The sequence below is a fragment of the Oenanthe melanoleuca genome, chromosome 15 (assembly GCF_029582105.1).
Source record: "Oenanthe melanoleuca isolate GR-GAL-2019-014 chromosome 15, OMel1.0, whole genome shotgun sequence".
Lineage (NCBI taxonomy): Eukaryota > Metazoa > Chordata > Aves > Passeriformes > Muscicapidae > Oenanthe > Oenanthe melanoleuca.
The window spans coordinates 7,611,673-7,634,449 of NC_079349.1; the positions used below are offsets into that span (position 1 = coordinate 7,611,673).

The following is a 22,777-nucleotide window of genomic DNA, read 5'->3' on the forward strand; positions in this document are numbered from 1 at the left end:
GGTGGAAGCCACCACCGGGTGGTTGGAGACCTACCCTGTGCCTCATGCCACTGCTCAGAACACCATCCTGGGCCTGGAAAAACAAGTCCTCTGGAGGCATGGTACCTCTGAGAGAATTGAGTCAGACAACGGGACTCATTTCAAAAATAGCCTTATAAGCACCTGGGCTAGAGAACATGGCATTGAGTGGGTGTATCATATTCCCTACCATGCACCAGCAGCTGGGAAAGTTGAACGGTGCAATGGCCTGCTTAAAACCACCTTAAAGGCACTTGGTGGGGGAACTTTCAAAAACTGGAAGATCAATCTACCAAAGGCCACATGGTTAGTGAATACCTGAGGTTCCACTAATCAAGCAGGCCCTGCCCAATCTGAGCCCTTGGGAACACCAGATGGAGATAAGGTCCCAGTGGTATGCCTGAGAGGCATGTTAGGAAAAACTGTTTGGGTGAACTCTCCCTCCAGCAAATACAATCCTGTTCATGGGGTGGTTTTCGCTCAAGGACCAGGTTGTACTTGGTGGGTGATGCAAAAGGATGGAAAGACCCGATGCATACCCCAAGGAGACCTTGTTCTAGGGTGAACTATTTATGATACTGTGCCTGTAACTGCATGTATGTATATGATATAAAAGTTTTAATTTGCTGTAGCATGTTGGCATGGGAAAAATTCGGGGTGGATAATGTTGGGGGTTGAGCGTTTTCCTATTACTGTGTCAATTTAAAGAATTTTTCCCATTATCATGCCAATGGAGCTGCCGGTTACACCCTGGATGTTTGGTGACTCTGGACAAAAGGGGTAGGTGGGATCGGCTTCGAGAGGGGCACTCGGGCTTCCGGAGGGGACTTGTGTTTCCGGCGAGCTCGGAGGAGGATCCCCCGGTCTTGGAGCCACGTGGCCGAAGGCAGGAGAGCCAGACCCTCTGCCATCACCTGCCCTGCATCTGCCCCGCTGCAGCCTCCTGCCTCTGCGGACACAGTGAATCACCCGGACACCAACGGTGAACGAGGAGCTGCCCGCTCCAGCCCGCTCCCCCCCGAGACCGGCACGGCCGCAGCCGCCCCCTCCCGCCTCTGCTCCCACCGAGGAGAGTGTGCCCACAACTAAAGAAAGGACTGGAACCGAGTTATCTGTTCTGTTAGTAATTTTAACAACTGCTGTTGTTTCTGCTTGTACAGTTAGATACATTAGTAAAAGAGCTGTTATTCCTACCCCCTTATCTCTGCCTCAGAGTCCCTGATTCAAATGTTTATAATATTTGGGGGGAGTGGAATTCAGGTCTCTGTTCCAAAGGAAAACTTCTGCCTTTATTGGCAGACACCTGTCCTTCAAACCAGGACAGTAACACATGCCAGGATAACAATCCAGCAGCCACAACTGCCTCGAGGGGGCAGAGGAAGTCAAACACTTATTCTATTACACTGCAGCAGTGGCTAGGAAACCCAAATTCTCTGCTCTGACAGACCCAAAGATGTCATGAGTTTAGATACCATGAAGTTAGGGATTTCTTGCCTATTTTCAACATGTTTGATCCTTTGCGTTTCTTCTCTAATTCTGCCACTTTCTGAATGACAAAAATGGAAACTCAAATGCTTCAATAGAATGGTGTCCAGTCTGAAATAAAAAGCTCACACAATTTTCTTTCCCTAGTGAATGTTCTGCAGTATTTTTTGTTAAGTGTGTGTTTATAACCCCAATGCTTGTACATAAGGTGGCATTTTTGAGCTCCACCCTGTGCAGCATATTTTTCAGTTCTTGAATCTGCTCCAAGGGACTTTTAGTACCACCTTGAAGCCAACAATGGTACACAAGCGCCAAGAGGGATTTCAATTTTTCCATTTAAAGAAACACACATTTCACTGCTTTCTTTCCCTCAAGCCAGACTTATTCACAAAGGAACTTTAAGAGGAATGTTTTCAAGAATATTCCTTCTATGAGGGAATCAAAATCATCAAAGCCATTGATTAACAGATGTACACAAAGAAAATCAACAAATGATGCTGTTTATTGCTGTGAGAACAGTGATGGTGTTTTATGCTTTGATTCCTTCTCAGTTGTGATTACTCCCTTTCCCTTTTAATAACTATTGCTCTGTATTGCTCCCCTCTTTATAAGTTAGCACACCCTGAGAGGCCAATTCAACACAACAAAACCATCTTCAAAGAACTCCTGTACAAAAGAGACTGATTTTAAAACTTCCTCTACTGGACTTTACAAGTGGGGTACTCCAGACTAGTGATTAGAGTGATGTAAAGTTTTATTTCTCTGGTATTTCTGGACAGGTGAGCACTGGAAATGTCCTGAAAACAGGAGTGGAAAAAGTCAAACTGAAGCATAAATGATGGCAAAACATGACAATTCTAAGACACCTACCTGAGTTTTCTAGAGTACATGAGATTTAAGTAAACAATCAAACAGCTCTCCTGCAAACCATTCAGCATTTGAAGACTGCAATGGTTGTCTCAGATCCTGTCAGGTTTACAAGTGATTTCTGTCTACTAATATAAACTCAAATTGCGGATAGAGCAGCTAAAACCATCAGATCTGAAATACCTTTGATTTATTGCTTCTGCCACAAAAGCAGAGCAGTAAGAAAGACTACTAAGAAAGTAGTCACAGGGAATAATGGGAAGAAATAGCAGATATTGTAGCTAAATTTGATATGGATTACGAACTAGAGCTCCTGGTGTTATAGTGTCAACTGCATTTTCATCTAAGTACCAAAGCATAAAAGACAGTCTGATGATAAACATACATACTCCTGTAGATCAGGGCAGAACCCCTTAATATCTCATAATATTCAACCCAGAAATATTTTCTGTCTTTATTATAAAAGGTTTTACAATAGCAAGTAAAAATAATGAATATTTGCAAAATAATTTGCTTAGAAATCATTGTAGTGATTTTAACTTCCATTAATAAGAGCAATCAGTACTATTACACTGTTCCATAGGGTTGCAGTTTGTCATACAATACCTAGATGCATATCTACTCACCACAAAACACTGCACAAGCTAGAATTTTGCAAGGATCTGGGAGGAAGTGAATCCAGATTCCCAGATAACCACTGACAGTGACCAAACACACAGAAACCACCTGGCTCAGGATGGCCTTGAGAACAAGGACTGGGACAGCACGTGTCTGTATCTGGAAGGAAGAATCAAATGCAACTGCTTTGTTTCTCTACCCTTCCCTAGCACCTGCTTCTGACATTAGAACTGACCAAAGGCACTGGCCTCCCTCTGTGGCTGTTATTGCCACAGTCAAACTGGCACAGACCATGTAGGTCTGTTACACAAGGAAGCTGCAACATTCCTTAATTTTCTTTTTTTCTCCTAAAGAGAAACAGGAAAATAGGTAAGAATTCTTACCTTACTATGCTACCATGACAAGCATAAGTCTATTAGGTCGCCAGAATTCTGTCGTGGAAGGGGATTCACTTCAATTCCAATCAAATCAGGTCCTTACTCCTCACTGTGAAATTTCAATTCTGTTTAAATTTATCACCAAACAGCCATGAATCACTGAGCAGGAACAGCATAAATCAGCTTGTCCAGCTGCTTCAGCACTTTGGTATTTAAGGATTTTCATAATTTTATTTTGTTATGAAAAACTAAAACATTTTAAAGGATTTGTTTCATACTGCTATTGTTCTCAGATTAGCAGCAGCAGAAATATTTAAAGAACTGATTAGGAGGCTGCTATTGCAGGAAGCAAACACATTGGAAGAGTTACTGCAGCTTCAACGGAAAAACCAAAACCAAGAGGCAGCATTGCTTTATCTTAGGAAGCACAATTTTTTGGTCATCCCAGCTTGGCACAGGGATTTTATTCAGATAAGGTGACAACATATAAAATTTCTTTTAAAAACACAAACCAACTTTTTATGGAATAAAAAATAGATAGTTTAATTAGTTTTCTGTTGGCTACATTTAAATCTCATTTAATATTAAATTAATCTCTATTAAAATATGTACAAAGAATGATGTAATTACACATAACCTCTATGTATTCATTATAATACATGAAAACATTGAAGTCACAGTGAATTCAAGCAAACACTTCAAGTAGAAGAGCATTCCACATGTACACATATAGACAGCCACCAATGCTCAGCAGGGTAATGAGCCATTTCATATGACCAAAGTAAAAGGAAATCTGCTATGGAACAGGATAAGTTACTCTGTTAATATTTATAGTGCTACAATCTACACAGAATTATCATAGTATTTCAGCTTCTTTCCACAAAAATTATTCCCAGAGTCAAGCTACAAGTGACAATACAGTATCAAAATGCATGACTAAAAAGGCTTTATTGACACTGGCATTCCCTGGATTCTTCATTTGGTATTTGGCAGTTACTCAGTAATTGGATTTTAAAAAATCTAAAATCTTAAAACTCCTCTCACAAAACAATTCTTCCAATTAAACTACAAGACTTAAATCTGGTAATACTAAAAAACATTTTCAACATTCTAGAACTTCACGAAGAGTTTCAAATAGTTTGTTTAAAAAAATAAAAAGCATTCAAGACAATTTTAAAAGTACAATTGAACAGAAATATAAATATGGAACCTGGTTTTTGCTATCAGTCAACAACTGAACATCACAAAAATAGGTCTACTAATAAAAGCAGGTTTGATAAATAGAAATCCAATGTACAAATACCAGGTGACAGCTTTTGCCATTACCAGGGTGGGATGTTTAGAAAAAGAAGTGTTCAATATCTCTGTGCTGAGATCAAAATCCTTTTGACCTTCCAAAAGGCATAAAAACATCAGTCCAGGCCTGTACTGGTACCTAAGACAGACCAAAACTGCAGCACCATGAACTTTGGAACATCCAAAATAATTTCAGAGGGTCTCATCCTCAGCTTCCAGCACAAGGAGCCAAAAGGCACCACTGCATAACAAGAGCAGAAGACAAAACAATCAGTAAGTGTAAGGAATGAAACAAATGGATGTAGAAATCTTGTAAGTCATGCATGCCTCTGCTGTCTAACAAAAAGCTTTGAACTAGTGTGCAGCTATTTCACAACTGAAAATAAGGTCTTATATCCCCGTCTCTATTCCAGGGAAAAACTACACACTAGCCTAGGCTACAACCCTAACACTGGGAAAGAAAAATGAAAATTCTGCATTAACATCAAAGCCAGTGGCACTGCTGTGGCCAAAATTCCATCCTGAGCTCAAACAAGCCATAAGAATTAAATGACAGTAACAGAGGATCAGCTAGAATTAGCTAATACTGCCATTTCTCTTGCAACACGAACAGATGCTCCTTTTCCACCTTAAGTTAAAAAGCCATAAAAAGTTAGGAACAATGGCAGAGAAGCTCACGGACGATGAAACTTAAATAAATCTCTTAAGGAGGAAAACTTTTTGCTCACACATTGTCTGCCTCTTCCTCCAAAAGAAAACAACTGTTTTTGAAAGAAACTCCTAGCTTCAATTTATATTTTCACTAGAAGTTGCCTCATTTGTATAAAATATTCTACAAATACTAGCAGGTTACTTGATTTATAATATTTTTAAATTAATCCTTACAGTGTCTTACCTTTAGGACAAGAGAGAAATGAGTGCATCCAGAAATTTACTGCGATCTTCTGTTTTCAATTCAATTACTAAAATATGAAATATTTTATTACAGGATGCAAATAACTGAAAGATATACCAGATGTAACATTTGAAGTCTGAGTATACTAATTTATATTCTTCCTCAATGTTAAGGAGAAGCTATTTGCAAAAAATGCAAAGGTATTGTTTATCTTGTGCTTAAATCTTAGCAAACTAATTTCTAGGTGTTCACTACACAATAGAGCAGGCACTTCTTAAGTCTAAGAATATTTCTTTGTATGTTCAACATATATAGATAAATAGATATTAAAATAGCCTGCCTCTTTTTTAAGCACATGCACAATAGGATGATTTCACTGCTTAAGTGTCTCATCAATACCACACTTGGTTTGGCTGCTAAGTTTAAAGCTTTCACTCATAACATAGTGAAGTGCACATGTGCAAACTGTTAGTGCATGCAAAATGCAGGCAGTCCCAAAAAGCCGAGCAGGCTGGTTTGTGTTTTCTGCGCCGAGAAGCAGCTCCGAGCCCGGGCTGAGCCTCCCAGGTGTGCCAGCACACAGACCGCGCCGAGAGCCAGCACCGCCCCCTGCAGCCCCGCTACTCACTCGACAGCTCGAAGTGGTTGTGCAGCGTCCGCGAGTTGGTGCTCTCCGCAGCCTTCTCAAAGGCTCGTCCAAAAAAGCTGAGGCAGGAGCAGAATTACCAATGAGAGTCACAGGAAAGGATGTTTACCAAGGTAGCAACAAGGAACTTTTTCCTGGCTGAGAGGTGGAAATAGCTTCCAGATGTTTTTACGGGTGCCATGTATTCAACACACGCCTCACTTATTCATGTGCAAAAATCTTTACATTGGAGGCTTTTAGAAATGAAGTCATGGGCCATAGAGTGAACTATTTCCCTCTTTTATGAGGGAAGGAAAAGAAAAAACTTTGCAAGGAAGGTCTTGAAGGTCTCTATCCTTTCTCAAAGTACTTCATGTGCACTGTATGCAGAAGGTGTGTTTTTGAGAAGGATACAAGTCAAAATAATCAGTGTTAAATAAGTACAGGAAAGATATATTTGCTTCACAGCTAAGTTTAGAATTTGTAAGCACTTTGCTTACTTTTTTTTGTCTGAGCTTTCTGTCTCTGGAGGAATCCCCACCATGATCACAGTTCCCTGTTCAACATCCATGGGTGCAGCCATGACCAGGGGCAGCAGCTTGCAACGCTTGTTTTTTGTCTGGAAGGCAGAAAGCCTCTTTGTTACACAAGGCTCAGAAAACAATTTAATATCAGTTCTCCATGTGAGATAGTATTACAAATAGCCACCTAAGGATACAGATATTCTGCAGTTCAAAAGAGAGTGGTTTCTTTACAGGATCTCTTAATCCACTTGGTCTTTACAGTAAAAGTCACTTCAAGGACTAATAGAAATTTCAGTGATGTACTCCCTCAAAACTTACTATCTAAACATTGGTGTAATTTTGTAATTATCTTAGTAACAAAAACTTAATGTCTCCAAATAGGTATCTTCCCTAGAGCAGCATTCACAAATATGCTAAAATCATCCAATCAATCAGCAGAAAAACATTATTAATAGCTTCCTATAACACTTTTAATAATCAGCTGCAAGTATCTGACAGAACAATAAGTACAACACCAGCCAGAAGTTTGCGAGTCAAATGCTTTTGATTTACTTACAGAGCAAACGAATGATTTCAGTAAGTATTTACTAAGCAGACATAGAGACACTGGTTTGGAAAACAGTTTCACATCTGGTGTGCCCTAGGAAAAGAAGAAATAGCTCAATTACAACCAAGGATAATTCTTACACTTAGTTTTGTTATCTACTGACAATTTGATAAATTTTTATTATCTACTGACTTGTGTGGCTCAAAGAAGACTAACAAGAGCCATTACAATACAAGAGGCTGAGCTCACCCAGCTTTGCAGTGAAGCCCTCTCTCCTTTGTGAGGACTGATTCTGCCTTTGGGAAGTTCAGAGCAATGTCAGTACTGACCTATCAGAGGACAGCACAGTACAGAAAAACAGGTTTTTCTTACAGTAATTATTACTGTGCCAAGCATGTAGGGCAACTGTTATTCAAGGATGATATAGTCAAAAAAAGAGAGTAAAATGAGAACTAAAATACAAGTCTGACCTCCATGAGGGAGCAATAGAGAAATGGCCCCTGAGAAATGACAAGGTTGGTGCAAATACAGCTGGCCACTGTCTGCTGAATGGCACGTAACTGCTTTTTGGCTAGATCCAGTCCTTGGTGCAGCTTGTCCAGGTTACCCCTGAAACAAAAAGAATAAAAATAGACTTTCTTAGCAAAATAAAGTTTTTCACATAAAAATTGTACCTGAACACGATTCACAAGGATATTTTTTTTTTTCTTCTTCAATACCTTATGAAGCAACAATTTATATTTTAGATCCATAATCCCAATATATTTCCTTAAATAAAACTGCAAAATACTGAAGAGGCATATTTTCAGTACCTGGAGAGACTGTCCAAAGCCTTAATGAAATTAGTTGTTTCATGCCCCCCTTTCTCTATGTTCTCCATGAGAGAAGTTGTTGCATAAACTATGTCACTTGCTGAGAATTTGTTCTTAAAGCCAAAGTGAATGCTGAAAGTCTGAACTCGTAAATCTTTCATTCTGCAAAATGAAATAAAGAAAAGTTTATTAACATTATCAACGTCAGCCAGCTGTCTCCCCACTACGTTCACCTTAAGAACACAAAGAAAAATCTTATCCTAACATTTGCAACAAATCTAGTGTTACTTCGTCAATCTAAGAATCATATTTCTAAAAATAACATATCAGACTATCTTCATACAAAAATGTTTGAACTTAATTGAAAAGTATTTTCAGATATAACCTTTGTATTTAAAACAATTTACCCAAATTTGTTTGCAGATTCTTCAATCATCTCCCGAAGATTTTCTTTCAAAGACACATCCATGGAATTAAATTTCTGTTTCACCTGCTTCAAGGGTAAACTAAGAATAGAAGGAAAAAAATCATTGACAGGTATGCCAGAAGAAACAAGTATTTTGCCTATTTCTCATAGGACTTTTAAAATTATTAGATAATTTAACAAGGTTAAGTCTGACTAAATTTGTATGCATTTGTCTTTTCAGTTACTGAAAAGTGGATGCAAGGAAGCAGAGGTTACTTTACTGAGCTGCCGTTCCATAAAGGCATATATACAGCGAGTGTTCCTTGTAAACCAATACACAAATTGTGTAACTCAGACACTGCCACCTATTCAGGGCCCCACAACCATATTTAAAAACCAACAGCTTGAGTACTTGCAAGCTATATTCTGAATATTTTCCTGTAAGTGATTGAAAAAATGATCCAGATTTTTATAACTTACCCCATGTCAGCCAAAAACTCCTGGAGCCTCTTCTGCCCTTGTACAGACCAAAGCTTGAGGCTGGCAGAGGTGTAGGAGGTATTGCAGAGACTTTCATAGAGAGACCAGTGCTGGTACAATGCAAGGCGTAGGCTGAGCACGAGTTATGGCAAATAATTGCAAATACAAATATCCTCTGACCCCACAAACTCCCCAAGTAGGAAAGGATTCAGCTGCCCTTACATATTGCATGTCTGTGCTGCATAAAATGCAGTGGGAAGGTCAGGGGATGTAAAACAAGAGTAGCAATGCTGACTTGTGACCAGTTCTGAAAGATTAAGCTGAACTAAAGCCCCTCGAGCTGCTGAAAGAGGGATTCATGCACCACAAAACATTCAGATTTCCCTTTATTTTATTTCTATTCTCAGCAGAGATGGCGCTGGGATATTTTTTTCCCTAGATAAAAATTGCAGAGGGGCTCACCAGAGGGGTAAGTGTGCATTTTCCCCAGACCTTCTTTAAGGATACTCATATTCAAATGCAATTCTCATGCAGTCAATGGACAGCGAATTCTCCTCATCCTCGTTGCGGTGGTTGTGGCGAGACACGTGGCGCTGCAGGATTCCAATGTCAGTTACGTACTTCATTCTGGAACAAAAACAAGATTACCACTTCACTTTATGCCTGGTATTTTTGATTACAAGAAAATGGAAATGCTTCCTAAAGTCAGCGGCATGAAAACTGTAGGTAAGTTTTTAAACCTTCCCAACTCAATAAATAATGTTTTTTCAATATTCATCCTTTCATCCAGGCAATTAAAACAACAACAAAAAAACAAACGAAAACCCAAAACAAAACAAAAAACAAACAAAAATGCCACCAAAAACAACAACAGAAACAACAACAACAACAAAATAGACTGACCAATTAAATCAGTTACTTGCTACATTTATCTCATTTAAAATGTCCATGTATTAGCAAAAATGTAACACCAGAATTAAAATCAACACATATAATCCTAGAATTCTGATCATATCTAGTAGGAAATAACAAAAAAAGAGGAGAAAATATTTGAAATTTGTCAACTAAAGCTGTAAAGGAACCGGCAGGATCCAGAATATACAAAAGTTTCTTCCTTTAATAAAAATGTATCAAGTTCATGCTTAGGTAAACTACCATTAAATGCTATTTCCTCCCAGATCAGAAGCGATTGATTTAGAATTTTGTGAAAAACAAGGTTAGCTTAAAAATTATAAATAATAAAAAATATTTAAAAAATATATATATATTCCTATTTTGGAAGGCAACAGGTATTCAGGCATTAATATATTTAATATCACTGTTAATTACTTATATCTGTTATAATAATACCCTTATGTTTCCTGATCTCTCCTAATTGCTGCTAGTTACTTCTAAAACCAAAATTTTAAAAGATAGACAAACAAATAAGAAAGAATAATAATACAAAAGATAAAATAAAAAAAAAAATTCTTACTGAGTGATTTTATCTTGGACCCATTGATCTGTTAGGCCAACAATAGCCCACCTAAAATTATTTTGGAAAAAAAGAAATAGAAAAAAAAGTTAAACCAACAAATATTCCATCAGAATATATTATATTTAACTAAGTATGTAAGGAGCAAATCATAAAGATTATCAGCAGTATAGAAAAGTCAATAACAAATTTTTCTGCTATTATTCCCTCTTTTGCAGACCTATGCATATAGTACCATTCTCTCTTTTCCCATGCAAAATTTGTTGTTGCTTTTAATTAATTAACACGGATGCATCCCTAGTTGAAGACAAGCATCCACTCCCAAAAGAAACTGGCATCTCATAGTGAAACCAAATAATTTTGGGAAATCTTCCCTGTCTTTGTGACAGGTTTAAGCTTCTAATCTCTAAAAAAACATTATGATGAAAACCTACCACAACATGTCATTCAAGTCCTTAGACATTATCCATGCCAGATCAAACATCACCATTGCAGACTACAAGAGGGAGAAGCAAAAAGACAAATGAGCACAAGACACAATTCACTAAACAAATAGAATAGTTCAATCTGCCAAGTACCAGCACATACTACTAAAGCCCTAGAAATCACCCTGGAATCTAATATTCTGCCAGCTTCTTCCTAAGAAATTAAGTAGAAAGAAAAATATTCTAGAGAGCTCTGTAAACTTGCATTATATATAAAGCAAACACTTAATAAAATAAAAATAATCAGAGAAGCCAAATGACAGAAAGAACAGTTTGATGTTCTAAGTGCTCTGTTTGGGATGTCCTGACACTTGGATAGAAACAACTTCTCTGCATGCTCAAGTCTTTTTGTGACAGTATTTTGTAAACAGATAGATATCTTTGCAAAGATCTAAAAAAAAAATAAATCCAAAAAACATTTAATTAAGCTAAGCAACTTGTAAAAATATGATGCAGTTTATATATATATATAGCAATAAGATACAAAAATAGTGAGATGCAATAATAGTATTATTAGATAGTTATGTAGTTGCAATAGATAATTATAACATTGGATATTGTCTAATCACCTTTATACAGTCACCTTGAAGTTTTATGGCAAACAGAATTTATACTTACTGAAGTCCCATGGTATTCATATTGTTCGTAATCGAAAAGAATTTCTCGTCTAAAATAAGAAAAAAACCCACATTTGATTAAGTGGTAAAGTGGTCATTAAAAAAAAAGGCAGAAATGGTGATTAATATTTAAATTTCATTTTAGCAATTAAAAATATTAAACTTGGGCTAGAAATTGTTTCTCTGCAAAGCAATTAGATTTTAGTAACAACATGGAAACCACACTGAATTGTACTTATACATACATCACTATTCCTCAAATCCAGTTTTATTGATTTGTTTCTGCTCATTCCTACTGATTACAGTGAGATTGTAAAAGTAGAAAATAGAAGAACAAATTTCACCGCAAAATAGACAAGATAAGAATATTACAGCTACTTGAAGTGAGCCAATGCACCTATTGGTACTCAATTTTTAAATTACTATTTACAATTTCATCTATTTAAACATTTTACTTTTATAAACTAAATATCTCTCTCAACTTTCTAAACACAATTATAACTAAAGCATCTTGTAAATCGCAGCTTGGTATCCTGTGTTTGTACACTTAATACAATTTTAACCAAAGAATGAAAGAAAAAGATAGAAGCAACCTAAAAAAACCCATTTACACACCTGCGTGCTTCCCATTCCCGCCTCTGCCGCCTTTTCATCGTCCTCTCTATTGCCTCCTGTAAATTAATTTCCAGGATGTTAAAAAGCTAGGAAAAAAATCTAATAGATTAGCATCTAGATATCTTTATTATTAAATCTTAATTTAAAAAATATAAATAAAGTTTTCATTTCAAATATTTCTTTTTCTTAAAAAAAAAATATTGCCACTAACATCTAATGAAAAAAGTATCATCAAAAGTATTTCCAGTGAATACACATAGGATCTTTATTAAATATTTAACAGATCTGAAAATAGCTTTTGTGTATTTGTAACTTTCCTTTGATTTGGGTAGCTTCTTTAGCTAAGATAGTGTCCTTTTTATATTACTAGGAAAAAAATGTACAATGCTAATGGGAAGAAAACAAAGATAACATTAAATGTATATTAAATCTAAGGATGTCTTTATTTTTAGTTGTCCCTTAATGTTGCTGGTCTCAGGCCTTTGCTTGCTTCTATAATAGAAATAAAAAAATATGCTACAAGTAACATGGCAAAATTAATTTCATGTGTACCCTTAATATACTTTTGTTAGTTTAGTGCTACAAGCACAGACAAAATGCATTGTTAAACTATTTGTGAGCTTATATCTTCTCAAACACTGTTTTTGTAAAAGGAGTTAATATCTAAAAAAATTCTACTGCTGGACTGCCAAGCCCATAGCAATATCAGGGGATAGATCTCTCCAATTTACTGATTATACAAAGAATTATGGGTAAGTTAAAATAGGTTCTTTTTTATTTGGAGAAAATTTTTCTGTGCAGTTCAGATAAATAAATATTTTGTTTATGTAAAACTACCTGTTGTAGTAGATTATTTTTAAATCTCACTTAGATTTATGGCCTAAAAGAACAAGTTTTTAACCTCCTCAAAACGTCTGCGCTTCTCTGAGGGTTCTGAGCCCCCACTTTCATTCTCTGAGTCCTCTTCTTCATCCTCCTCATCTCTGAAGATGTCATCATAAGCAGGAACATCGAGATCATCGTCTTGCTTGACCAACAGCTTAATCTAGCAAGAAGAAAAGTGTATTTTAGAGTGAGTATCTTATGTAGGGAGCCAAATGCACTCTTAGTAAGTAAAAGAAACTAAAAATTCATTTAGGCTGTATTAATTCCTGGCATAACAAAACATTGGTTTTTAATACAAATACTGTACTAATTTATAGAAAATAAGAGTAAAAAATCCATATTCCTTTGTTAGAGCATTACTGAAAGAATTATCATATTAATGCTTACTAAAAATACTTTAAATTCTAGGTGCTGCTAAATGCTGAGAGATAATACATGTGTAACATTCTGGAGGATGTTTATACTCTGATTTATGGCAGTTTGATTTATAGCAACAAGATTAACAGGTGCTTGCTACTGACAACTACCACATTGCTAACAGTAGAGATTTTATTACTGGAAAAAGTATTTTTCCTGGTCATGTACATTACTACTGCAAATATTTGTTTATTAATGCTGCTTTCTGACCTACAAACTACTGTTCTAACCAGTTTTGCAAACACAGACAAGCACTACACAGGTCATCACCACACTGTGAGGAGGTGTTTATTATGAAAGAAAAGCTTTTACCTGTGTGTCATTGTAAACATTCACTACGTTGATCGGTCTGTGACTGTCACATACAAAAAAAAAAGTGTCTTCTTCAGGCTGCAAGATTTCCAGGAGGTCAACATTGGCACCACAATTAATAAGAACAAAGTATTTAAACTGCAAACAAAAGCAGGGAAAAAAAAAAGCGCGTACTTAAATTGCCAGGGAATAGGAAAATTTAAAACATGTTTACAAAACCCCCAAAGCATTCATCACTGCAAAAACTTGTGTATACTTTCTGATATTTGTTGTCTCTGTGACAAGATTTTTTTTTTTTTATGACCAAACACATAATTCAGGGATGTTGGACATCCAATACCAGCACCTTTAGGTCTCAAAATGTGTGCAAACTTCATTTGACTCTATGAGCATTATAGCACATTTGATGGAGGTGATGTTAAAAATTTGACAAGTTTATTACTGGTATGTTAAAGTGTAGCCACAGTTTTGAAGTAACCACTAATACTAATGATCTTAAATGTTGGTATTTTAAATTGTGGAAGGGAAGAAGTTTATTTTTAAAAAAGGTGAGCTACAGCTTAAAAATAATCTATTTTTTTTCACCTGATCTTTATGCTCCAGAAAGGCAGTTTCAAGTTCTTGCCACCCAGCCACTGGCACGAGTGTGTATTGCACGTGGTCACATTGAAACAAAGCCTGCAGGGAAGCAACAGCTGTTAGCAAAGGGGAGGGGAAACAGCCTCTCCTGCAATGCTACACCAGGCTATGATTCTATTCCATACAAATCCTTAAAATAAAGACATCCCAAATGACAAACCTACGTGAACTCTGACACTATGACTCACCAGTTTTCAGTGCCATAACTCACGGAAACAAATGTTAAAAAAGCAGATTAAACCTTCCCCTTTTTCCCAGTTCACACCCATTTATAGGATCCCAGGGGATACATATTTTCTCAAAAATTATATATTTTTCATAATGTCAGCCTGCAGTGATAATGAACGAAGACTTACTTGGAGTATTTTACAAGCACATAATGCATCAACATCTGAAGCAACAAGAAGAAGAACTCGCTGTAAAAATAACAAAATAATAGCATTAATAAAGGCACCAAATAGAGTGTGCTGATATATGAGATACATAGAATACTGAGAGATCTGTAAATTCAGACAGAAGTCATCATAAGCATAAAACAGGATTCCTTCTGAATGGACACTGCAATCAAAATTAACCAGCTTGTATATCTGTCAATATGAAAAACAAGTGACCCCACACACCCAAAACACAAGTTCCTTTAGGGACATGTAATTACTCAGACTCATCTACTCCTCTGAACCTCAGATACTTTTGAAGTTCCACACCTAGTCAAGACCTACAACTGTTTTCATTGTGTTTAGAATGGCCTTCTATTTCAGCACGTATCTGCAACAGCTTTGACTAAAGAAAATCTGCAGCAAAAGCAAGAATAAGCAAGGCAACTCAGGAAAGAAATTCTTTCACCTAAATCAAAGTTGGCTAGTATTTTTTTTTTGTGGGGGGGAGGTGGAGGGAGGGGTTGCTTGGTTTGGTTTTTGTTGGTTTGTTTTGTGAGTGTTTTTGGTCTTGAGGGAAGAAGGTTTTGAGATTTTGCTCAAAGCTGGAGAAATTGAGATTAAACCTTTCATTTGCACAGCCCATATAATTTCATTGGTAGAAATACCAAAAGACTGTCCAACAAAAGCTTTGCAGTATACAACCACTGTGAACGGAGCAAACCGTGGGTTAAAAATAAAGGTAGCAGACAGATGTGCTACAAGAAAGACTGCAAGAAAAACATTAAAGATGACAGAATACAATATTTAGCGTCTAGATAAATAACACCAAAGCGGTTAGAAAGATATTTTTTTAAATAGTTCAGAGATATCTTGGTTAAGCGTGAGATCCAGAACATACAAAAAACTTCTGCGGAAGATGAACCGTAAGTGAAATCCCCGGCGAAACCTCACCGCGCTGACCTCTCTGTCCCGGGTTTCCGTGTGTACGGAAGGGGAAAAATACCCGGGAAAGGGATTTTTACAACCCGGGTGAGCGCCGGACCCGCCGCCGTCAGCGCGGCCGCCTTCCCGGTGCTCCCCGCCGCCCCGGAGCGAGGTCAGCACCGCCGCACAGCACCGGAGCGCCTCAGGCGCCGCCGAGAGAGCCGGGGACGCCCCGCACCAGCCCTGCGCCGTGAGGCGGCGGGAACAGCGGCACTCCGAGTGGGGAGAGCCGTGAGGGGAGAGAGCCCCGGGGGAGGCCACCCCGCCGCCGGTCACAGCCCTCTGCCCGCACCTGGGTGACGATCAAGTCGTAGAATTCCCGGCGGCAGTCGGAGATGAACATGACGGGAACGGGCGCGCGGCGGGAACGAGCAAAAGCCGCAGGCCGCACCCGCTCGAACTGGGCGCCAAAGCCGCGCCGTGTTCCATTGGTCCGCGCCTCACGGAGTGCTGGCCAATAGGAAAGTGTCCACCTCACCGCTGCAGAGCCAGCTGCCCAATCCCTTCCGGGCCTTCGCCAATGGGATGGGGAGAAGACGGTGACGATTAGCGCTGCTTGCCAATCCCGAGAGGGCTTCGGCCGGAAGCACACTGCCGGGTCTTGTTCCCTGCGTCTGCCATCTTTGCTACGGGCAAGTTGTTTGCTTTTCCATTAAACGAGTCAGGCGAAGGGGCAGCATGGCCGCATCACAAACCTGTGACCGAAGAGAAGCCGAGCGAGAAGAAGGGGCTTCCGGCGATGGCCGCCTCGGAGGGCGCGAGGAGCTGTCTTCCGCCCTCACCCGCAATGGCCGCCCGAGCGGCCGGCGCCGTGCGGCACGCTGGGAGGGGCGGGCCCGAGGGTGGGCCCGGCACAGCCCGTGAGGCGAACGAGCGGCGCTGGCCCGGCCCGGCGGCCCCGAGGGAGCGCCCGCCGCTTCCGCCGCCGCCATGGTGAGGCCGGGGGGCGCTCGGGGAGGGCCGCGTCACGGCGGCGACACTTCAGGAGCTCTCAGTGGGTGCTGTGACACTTTGTGTGCTGTAGATACTGATGATTGTGTTCTTCTCTGTCTCTTGTTTTTTTCCCGTCTAGTTCTCTTTTAATATGTTTGACCACCCCATCCCCCGGGTGTTCCAGAACCGTTTTTCAACCCAGTACCGCTGCTTCTCGGTATCCATGCTTGCCGGACCTAATGACAGGTCAGATGTGGAGAAAGGCGGGAAGAGTATGTGCATGTTTTATTTTGACTAATAAACTGTTGGAAGAGTGTTTCTGAATAGTGCCAAGTAATGGAGCTTTTGGCCAAGACAGCCGGGACGTTGAAAACATGGTGACGGAGTGCTGAGCACCCTGGGTGGGGCTTTGAGGAAGGAGGAGGGGTCATCTTCCATTGCATTGCATCGGTAATTAAAAATGTTTACCAAGTGAGTCTGGGTTTATGAACGTTTGAAGGAGACAGCCTTCTTCTGTAAAGTTTCTTTTTACAATCTTGTATCTAGTGTGAGCTATGGAAGTTTATGATTAAGGAGTTTCTCCCCCCACCGTATTGTATTTCATTTAATTTGTATAAAGAAGGTAATAGATTGGCCAACTTCATTTTCAGGCTGTCAGACTAATGCTATGTTGTTTTGAGTTGGTATGGATTGAAGAGCACCTGTGAGCCCAAACAAATAAAATTAGCTTTGGGAAAATTCTTCTTTAATAGTAGTATTGTAAAACCTTGTTTTCTTTTTTATTTTTCCCTGAGTATAATTCTGAAATCTCCACAGAGCAGGGATATTTGTCATGACTGATTCTACTGATCTCTCTGTCTAAAAATGAATTTGCAGATTTTAGAATCTGCCTTTTTAAAAAAAGATATTTTAGAGAAAGGATGGATAAAACTCTGTGTTATGTACTCTCATACAGATGTACTTTTTCCTAATTTTACATTCTTATTCATTTCTGCAGTAATTATGCCACCGTCGGCTTTGGATCAACTCAGTAAGTGAATACTTTATTCGGGAATAACAACATTAGAAATAGGAGCAAATGTATAGGCAAATACAGTATTTTAGTTCTCTATTTAAGTCTTAAATAGACACTGTGAAAGTAATTAGTTTCAAAAATTTATTTTGAAGGTATTTCTGTCAGAATTAATGGAGCTTGTCTGCCTTCAAGTACAGACTCCTGAAGTGTTGGGCTCTCTCATTATTTAAAGTTCTGAGCAATGCCAATGCTGTATTTGTGTATATGCTTTCTCTGTAGTTTTGAGCAGTTGGAATAATGGTGTCAGGGGAATCCTCTTCTATGATCTGGCCCATTCTCTTGGTGATGTTTGATCTCTGAAAGCTTCAGGAAGGAATGTGCTAGGGGCTTTCAAAGAAGAAAACTTTTTTCTCCTTTCTCACCAGGCCGCCTTAATATTACTTACCCCATGCTATTCAAGCTGACCAACAAAAACTCAGACCGAATGACGCACTGTGGAGTGCTCGAGTTTGTGGCTGATGAGGGCATCTGTTACCTTCCACACTGGGTGAGTTGCCTCATGCTGGACTGTCAGAACCTGAAAAGTAGGATTAGCAAGTTGCCAAGTTTAATATTAAGCAGGTGGAACATTTCCTGACAGTGCCTGTCCCTGCTGGTCATTTTCCTACAACAGCCTTCAGTTCTTGCTCAGGCTTCCCTCCAAAGAAGTTTAACTAAGCAAAGCAGAATGCTTTTAACTGCACCTGACTGTTCTTCTTGAAATTGAGTATACACAAGAACTGATATACACAGGAGAAAGATTTGAAAACATCAGACACATTGATAGGGCTTTGTGTGTTTGTTTGCATTCTTGCAGATGATGCAGAATTTGCTGCTGGAAGAAGGAGGCCTGGTGCAAGTGGAGAGTGTAAATCTGCAAGTTGCTACTTACTCCAAATTTCAGCCACAGAGTCCAGATTTTCTTGACATCACCAATCCCAAAGCTGTGTATCCTTCCCATTTAATTATGGAATAAGGGAAAAAAAATATCTTCTAGAATGGAATGATCAAACAGAGTTAGCTTTTCAGGTGTGGCTCATACTCTTCCAGTAGTACATGGCCACTGCTGCTCGTTTTGAAAACAAAAGGGATGGAGAGCTGATACACAGAGATGTGGTCAACTCTTGGTTCAAGTGTGGTCTGAAGGAGTGTTTGCTTAAAACCCAATGAGTTTTGAGTGTCCCTTTGAGTACATTCTAATATTTACTAAAATTCTATCTGCAGTACTGATGACTTTTAAACCACGTTTGAGAAACTAAGAATTAGAGATCTTCACTATGGTAACTTTAAGGCTTTGGTGTTTCACTGAGAACAAATATTTCATCTTAACATACTCCAAAGACTGGAAAATGCATTGAGAAACTTTGCCTGCCTAACTACTGGGGATGTTATTGCCATCAACTACAATGAAAAGGTACAGTTTAGGGTTGAGGGCTATAGATTAAGTTCAGTTATTGGATGTTGGTACCAAAACAATCAACCCAGAGCTGTGCAGTGTTTTTGACAAGTAATCCCACATGGCAGATTTCACAATTGGTTTTCTATTGGAGGGAAAAAGGAGTCAGCTAGCTAAGTCTCTTTCTGAGCTGCTGTTTAAACTTCTTTGGACTCACAAGAAAATAAATGTTTGTGCTGTTGAAGGTTTTGCAAGTCAGTGGAAAGAATTTATCCTAAATTCAGAATTTGTTTTCAAAAATGCAGATTAAAGTATAGTAAGAGTGCACCAAGGTACCGTGATGGGTTCTCTGGCTTAAGTTAAAAACTTCTGCTTTTAAGTTCTGTAGAGACTTTGCAGTATGTAGTCCTCAACCTAAAGAGTACTTACTTCAGTCTTCTTCAGGCTGTCTGGAGGAAAGGTTTGGATATGATTTCCTTACACAATCTTAAAATATTTATGACTCTTTCAGATCTATGAGCTTCGGGTAATGGAGACCAAACCAGATAAGGCTGTGTCCATCATAGAGTGTGATATGAACGTAAGTTAAAGCTGATGGGGGAAGTCTGCCCTAACTGTGTCCTCCCAAGAGGAGAGGGCACTTGTGCAGTGACAGCTCTGCAAACCCAGCCCAGCTGATGCTGCAAGAAAGGTGCAATCCATGGGGTAGGGAAGATGACTCACTTGGGAGCACTCGTGGCTTTGTAACCCCGTCTCTGATCCTGATTAGCATTTCATGTATCATCAGGTGACTGCAGTGCCTAGAATTTAATGTTTAGCTTCAGCATGTTTTATCTGAGCTTTATTTATTAGCCTTGTCTTGACTTATATTCCAGTGATATTGTGGAGCTGTTTTATTACTCTGTTTCCATTACATTATAAGGTTCATTCCTAGAAGGCTTGGCCTTTTTTTTTTAGTTTTGAGTTAAAATGTTAAACAAGCAAACCTTAGTTCTTTTCAGATCAAGTGTAGTGATAGTAATTCATAGAGTTTTGAGGAATAGTAGTATAAAGCTTATAATTTAAAGAAAAATATTAATCATGGGGTTTTTTCATGCTTTTTGTGTAAATAGGTGGATTTTGATGCTCCTTTGGGATACAAAGAACCAGAAAGAAGTGCACAACATGAAGAAAGCACAGTAGGTTGCTTTTGTTCTTCCAAAATGCATTCCCTAGAAGTCAGCATTGACTGTGGGGGGAGCAGTGAGTGCTAGCATCATTTTTTTATTTAAACAACTTCTTAGGGGTAGATTTTACTTACCAGAAGCTTTTGCTTGTATTACATAGAAGACTGTTGTTTACCAAATCTTGCTTTGGGAAAGGGATTGTTCTGAATTTTGTTTGGTCAGAAATGCTTGGATCTGTTTTCATGTCATGTGCATGTCAGAACAGGAACAAAACTGATTGTTTTTCACCTTGCAGGATGTGGAAACAGACCACAGTGGGTATGTGAGTGACATAGGATTTCGTGTAAGTCCTCTATTTCTGCTGGTTTCTGAATTATGTAAAATGGTGAGGGAAGGTTCTGAACAACTGCAAAATATTAGTACCTGTTCTTAGAGATGCTTGTTATTTAACTGGCAAGTGCGTGTGAATGTTTTGTGTGATCACAGCCAGGAGCAGCATGACTTACACTCTGCAAAGAGCAGAAAGAAGGCTGAAACAGACCCCTATACCCACAATTCATCAGCTTCTAAGTACTGAAAAGAAGCATGCTGAATTAAATACCTAAATAAAAATTGATGTAAGATTTTACAGTATATAATGTTCTTGTGTAGCTTACTTTCAAATGCCAGGAGTTAAATTAAAACTTGTTATGTATCTGCAGGCGTTCTCTGGATCTGGGAACAGATTGGATGGCAAGAAGAAAGGTGTGGAGCCCAGTCCCTCACCAATTAAACCTGGAGACATCCGAAGGTATGTCTGTATCATTCAGTTGTCAGCAAGTGAAGGATCAGTGTTTTAGCAGAGTTTTAGCTTTTTTCCCTGCAAGATAAACTAATTTCCTCATGAGTTTGCCTTTAGAAAATAGATAGTCTTTCTTATCCACAGGCTAGTGGAAACGTGCCTGTAGCCAAGCTTCCACAGCAACTCCAGTATTTGGTTATTTACTTCTGCAATCTGTGCCTACCTTCAAAAATAGTTCAGTGGTTTAACTCTGGAATTATTTAGAAATGAAAATGTGCAGTCAGTGTTGGTATTGCACTGACAGACACATAATAGGTCCCTCTGTGATCAATTCAATGGTAGATATAAAACATATTTCATAATATTTCTATGCTTCTTTTCCAGAGGAATTCCCAACTATGACTTCAAGATCGGTAGAATTACATTCATTAGGAATTCACGTCCACTGGTCAAGAAAGTGGAAGAGGTAAACAAAGTTGAATCCTCCCAGTTTTGCACAGAAGTAGAACATTAGAACTAAGATCCAAATTTGTGGCCCCTCTCGCTTTCCCCTTGATTTTTTTACAGCATACTTCCTTTAAAAAGTGGTAGTAGATTAGAATGGTTTTAGTTAGATGAAGCAACCTCTGGTATCCTTGTTACTGATGGAAAAAGATTGGCCTGGTGTCAGTTTATTAAGGCAGTTGACTGAAAGGTCACCAAAATTATGCTATTTTACTTTCAGGAAGAAAGTGGTTTTAATCTAGGTTAAGAATGTGAAATATCTAAAGTCAGTGGCTGCTCTGATGGAGTATTCTTGCTAACAATAATTCAGCTTTCATCACACACAGGCAGTGAGCAGAGAGGTAAAACCTTTTTTGTCTCTTTCTTTTTTCCAGGATGAATCTGGGAGCCGGTTTATTGCCTTTTCAGGGGAAGGCCAGTCCCTGCGCAAAAAAGGAAGAAAGCCCTAAGATGTGGTACCTTCAGCTAGTTAGGGGGAAAATAAAGTAACAGTTGCAGCATCTTGGATCTTAGTTACTGCATTTGAGAGATCCTTTAGCAACACAGGAACAACACTTAATAGGTGTTTTGGTTTCGGTTTCATGTTTAGAGCTGGAGTTGTCAGATTGTCTTAAGTTCTGGGAATTTGGAAGAAGCTCTTTCTATGTGTTGTAAAGAGGGGAACATAGATCTGTGATAAACCTGAGAAGCAAAACTAACAAGCTCTAACTTAGTAGGGGTCCAGTTCTAAGACTACATCCTCCCCTCATCTCCTGAGTGATGATGATCTCATGTTGCTCTGTGCTTGGTATTTTCCTCCCTTTATATATATTTTGCCACAATTTCAGATCAGCTTTTTGGTGTGGTGCAAATGAAGGGTGACTTTGGTGTTTAGGATTTTAGTGCAGGGAGCCTCTTTGAGCTTAGCTTCAGGTGTTGGGTTATTAATCATTCTAAGCAACCCCCCCGTAATTGCTTTTTATATTTATAATTAATAACATGCCTTTTAATAGTTCAGATACTATAATGTAGTATAGCAGTCTCTTGGCTCGTGTAGGAAAGGGAGGGACCCAGTGCATTGCCCGGTGCGAGTGTATCCTGTGCGCCCTCTGGCCTGTCGGCGAGCGCACCCGGGTGCAACCCTAAGCTCTCTTGAGAGCCCAAGTAAAAGTTCTGGTTCCCAGCTGCGTCCTGTGTGGTGATTTTGGG

General features: G+C 38.9%; 2 protein-coding genes across 4 annotated transcripts in view; one reads left to right on the top strand and one right to left on the bottom strand.

The window, feature by feature from the left end:
• The window catches only part of UFD1 (ubiquitin recognition factor in ER associated degradation 1), a 276,619-nt gene extending 253,868 nt beyond the window's left edge, over positions 1-22,751 (top strand). For 2 of the 3 annotated variants that reach the window (XM_056504027.1, XM_056504028.1), the window contains exons 2-13: positions 16,637-16,688; positions 16,828-16,960; positions 17,686-17,718; positions 18,129-18,250; positions 18,560-18,690; positions 19,084-19,156; positions 19,650-19,718; positions 20,251-20,316; positions 20,600-20,647; positions 21,006-21,094; positions 21,470-21,551; positions 21,964-22,751. In XM_056504027.1, the coding sequence (XP_056360002.1) occupies positions 16,686-16,688; positions 16,828-16,960; positions 17,686-17,718; positions 18,129-18,250; positions 18,560-18,690; positions 19,084-19,156; positions 19,650-19,718; positions 20,251-20,316; positions 20,600-20,647; positions 21,006-21,094; positions 21,470-21,551; positions 21,964-22,038 (924 nt within the window). In that variant the 5' untranslated portion in view covers positions 16,637-16,685 and the 3' untranslated portion in view covers positions 22,039-22,751. The other variant, XM_056504029.1, reaches the window with a different exon arrangement.
• On the bottom strand, positions 4,387-16,247 carry CDC45 (cell division cycle 45). The gene is made up of 19 exons (XM_056504009.1): positions 16,048-16,247; positions 14,751-14,810; positions 14,341-14,433; positions 13,756-13,893; positions 13,043-13,186; positions 12,142-12,197; positions 11,528-11,576; positions 10,859-10,920; positions 10,425-10,475; positions 9,458-9,577; positions 8,951-9,082; positions 8,472-8,570; positions 8,065-8,226; positions 7,723-7,861; positions 7,262-7,345; positions 6,682-6,800; positions 6,185-6,261; positions 5,557-5,623; positions 4,387-4,902 (listed from the first exon to the last, which is right to left on the bottom strand). The coding sequence occupies exons 1-18, from the start codon at positions 16,096-16,098 to the stop codon at positions 5,559-5,561; spliced, it is 1,701 nt and encodes a 566-aa protein (XP_056359984.1). The 5' UTR covers positions 16,099-16,247; the 3' UTR covers positions 4,387-4,902; positions 5,557-5,558.
• Positions 22,752-22,777: the final 26 nt, after the last annotated feature.

Excerpts from the sequence above, each read along its gene's own strand:
- CDC45 (XM_056504009.1), bottom strand. The coding sequence starts at position 16,098 with ATGTTCATCTCCGACTGCCGCCGGGAATTCTACGACTTGATCGTCACC. Across the intron at positions 14,811-16,047 it reads ACGACTTGATCGTCACCCAG|CGAGTTCTTCTTCTTGTTGC; the intron begins GTGCGGGCAGAG and ends TTATTTTTACAG. Across the intron at positions 8,227-8,471 it reads GAATCTGCAAACAAATTTGG|AATGAAAGATTTACGAGTTC; the intron begins GTAAATTGTTTT and ends TTCATTTTGCAG.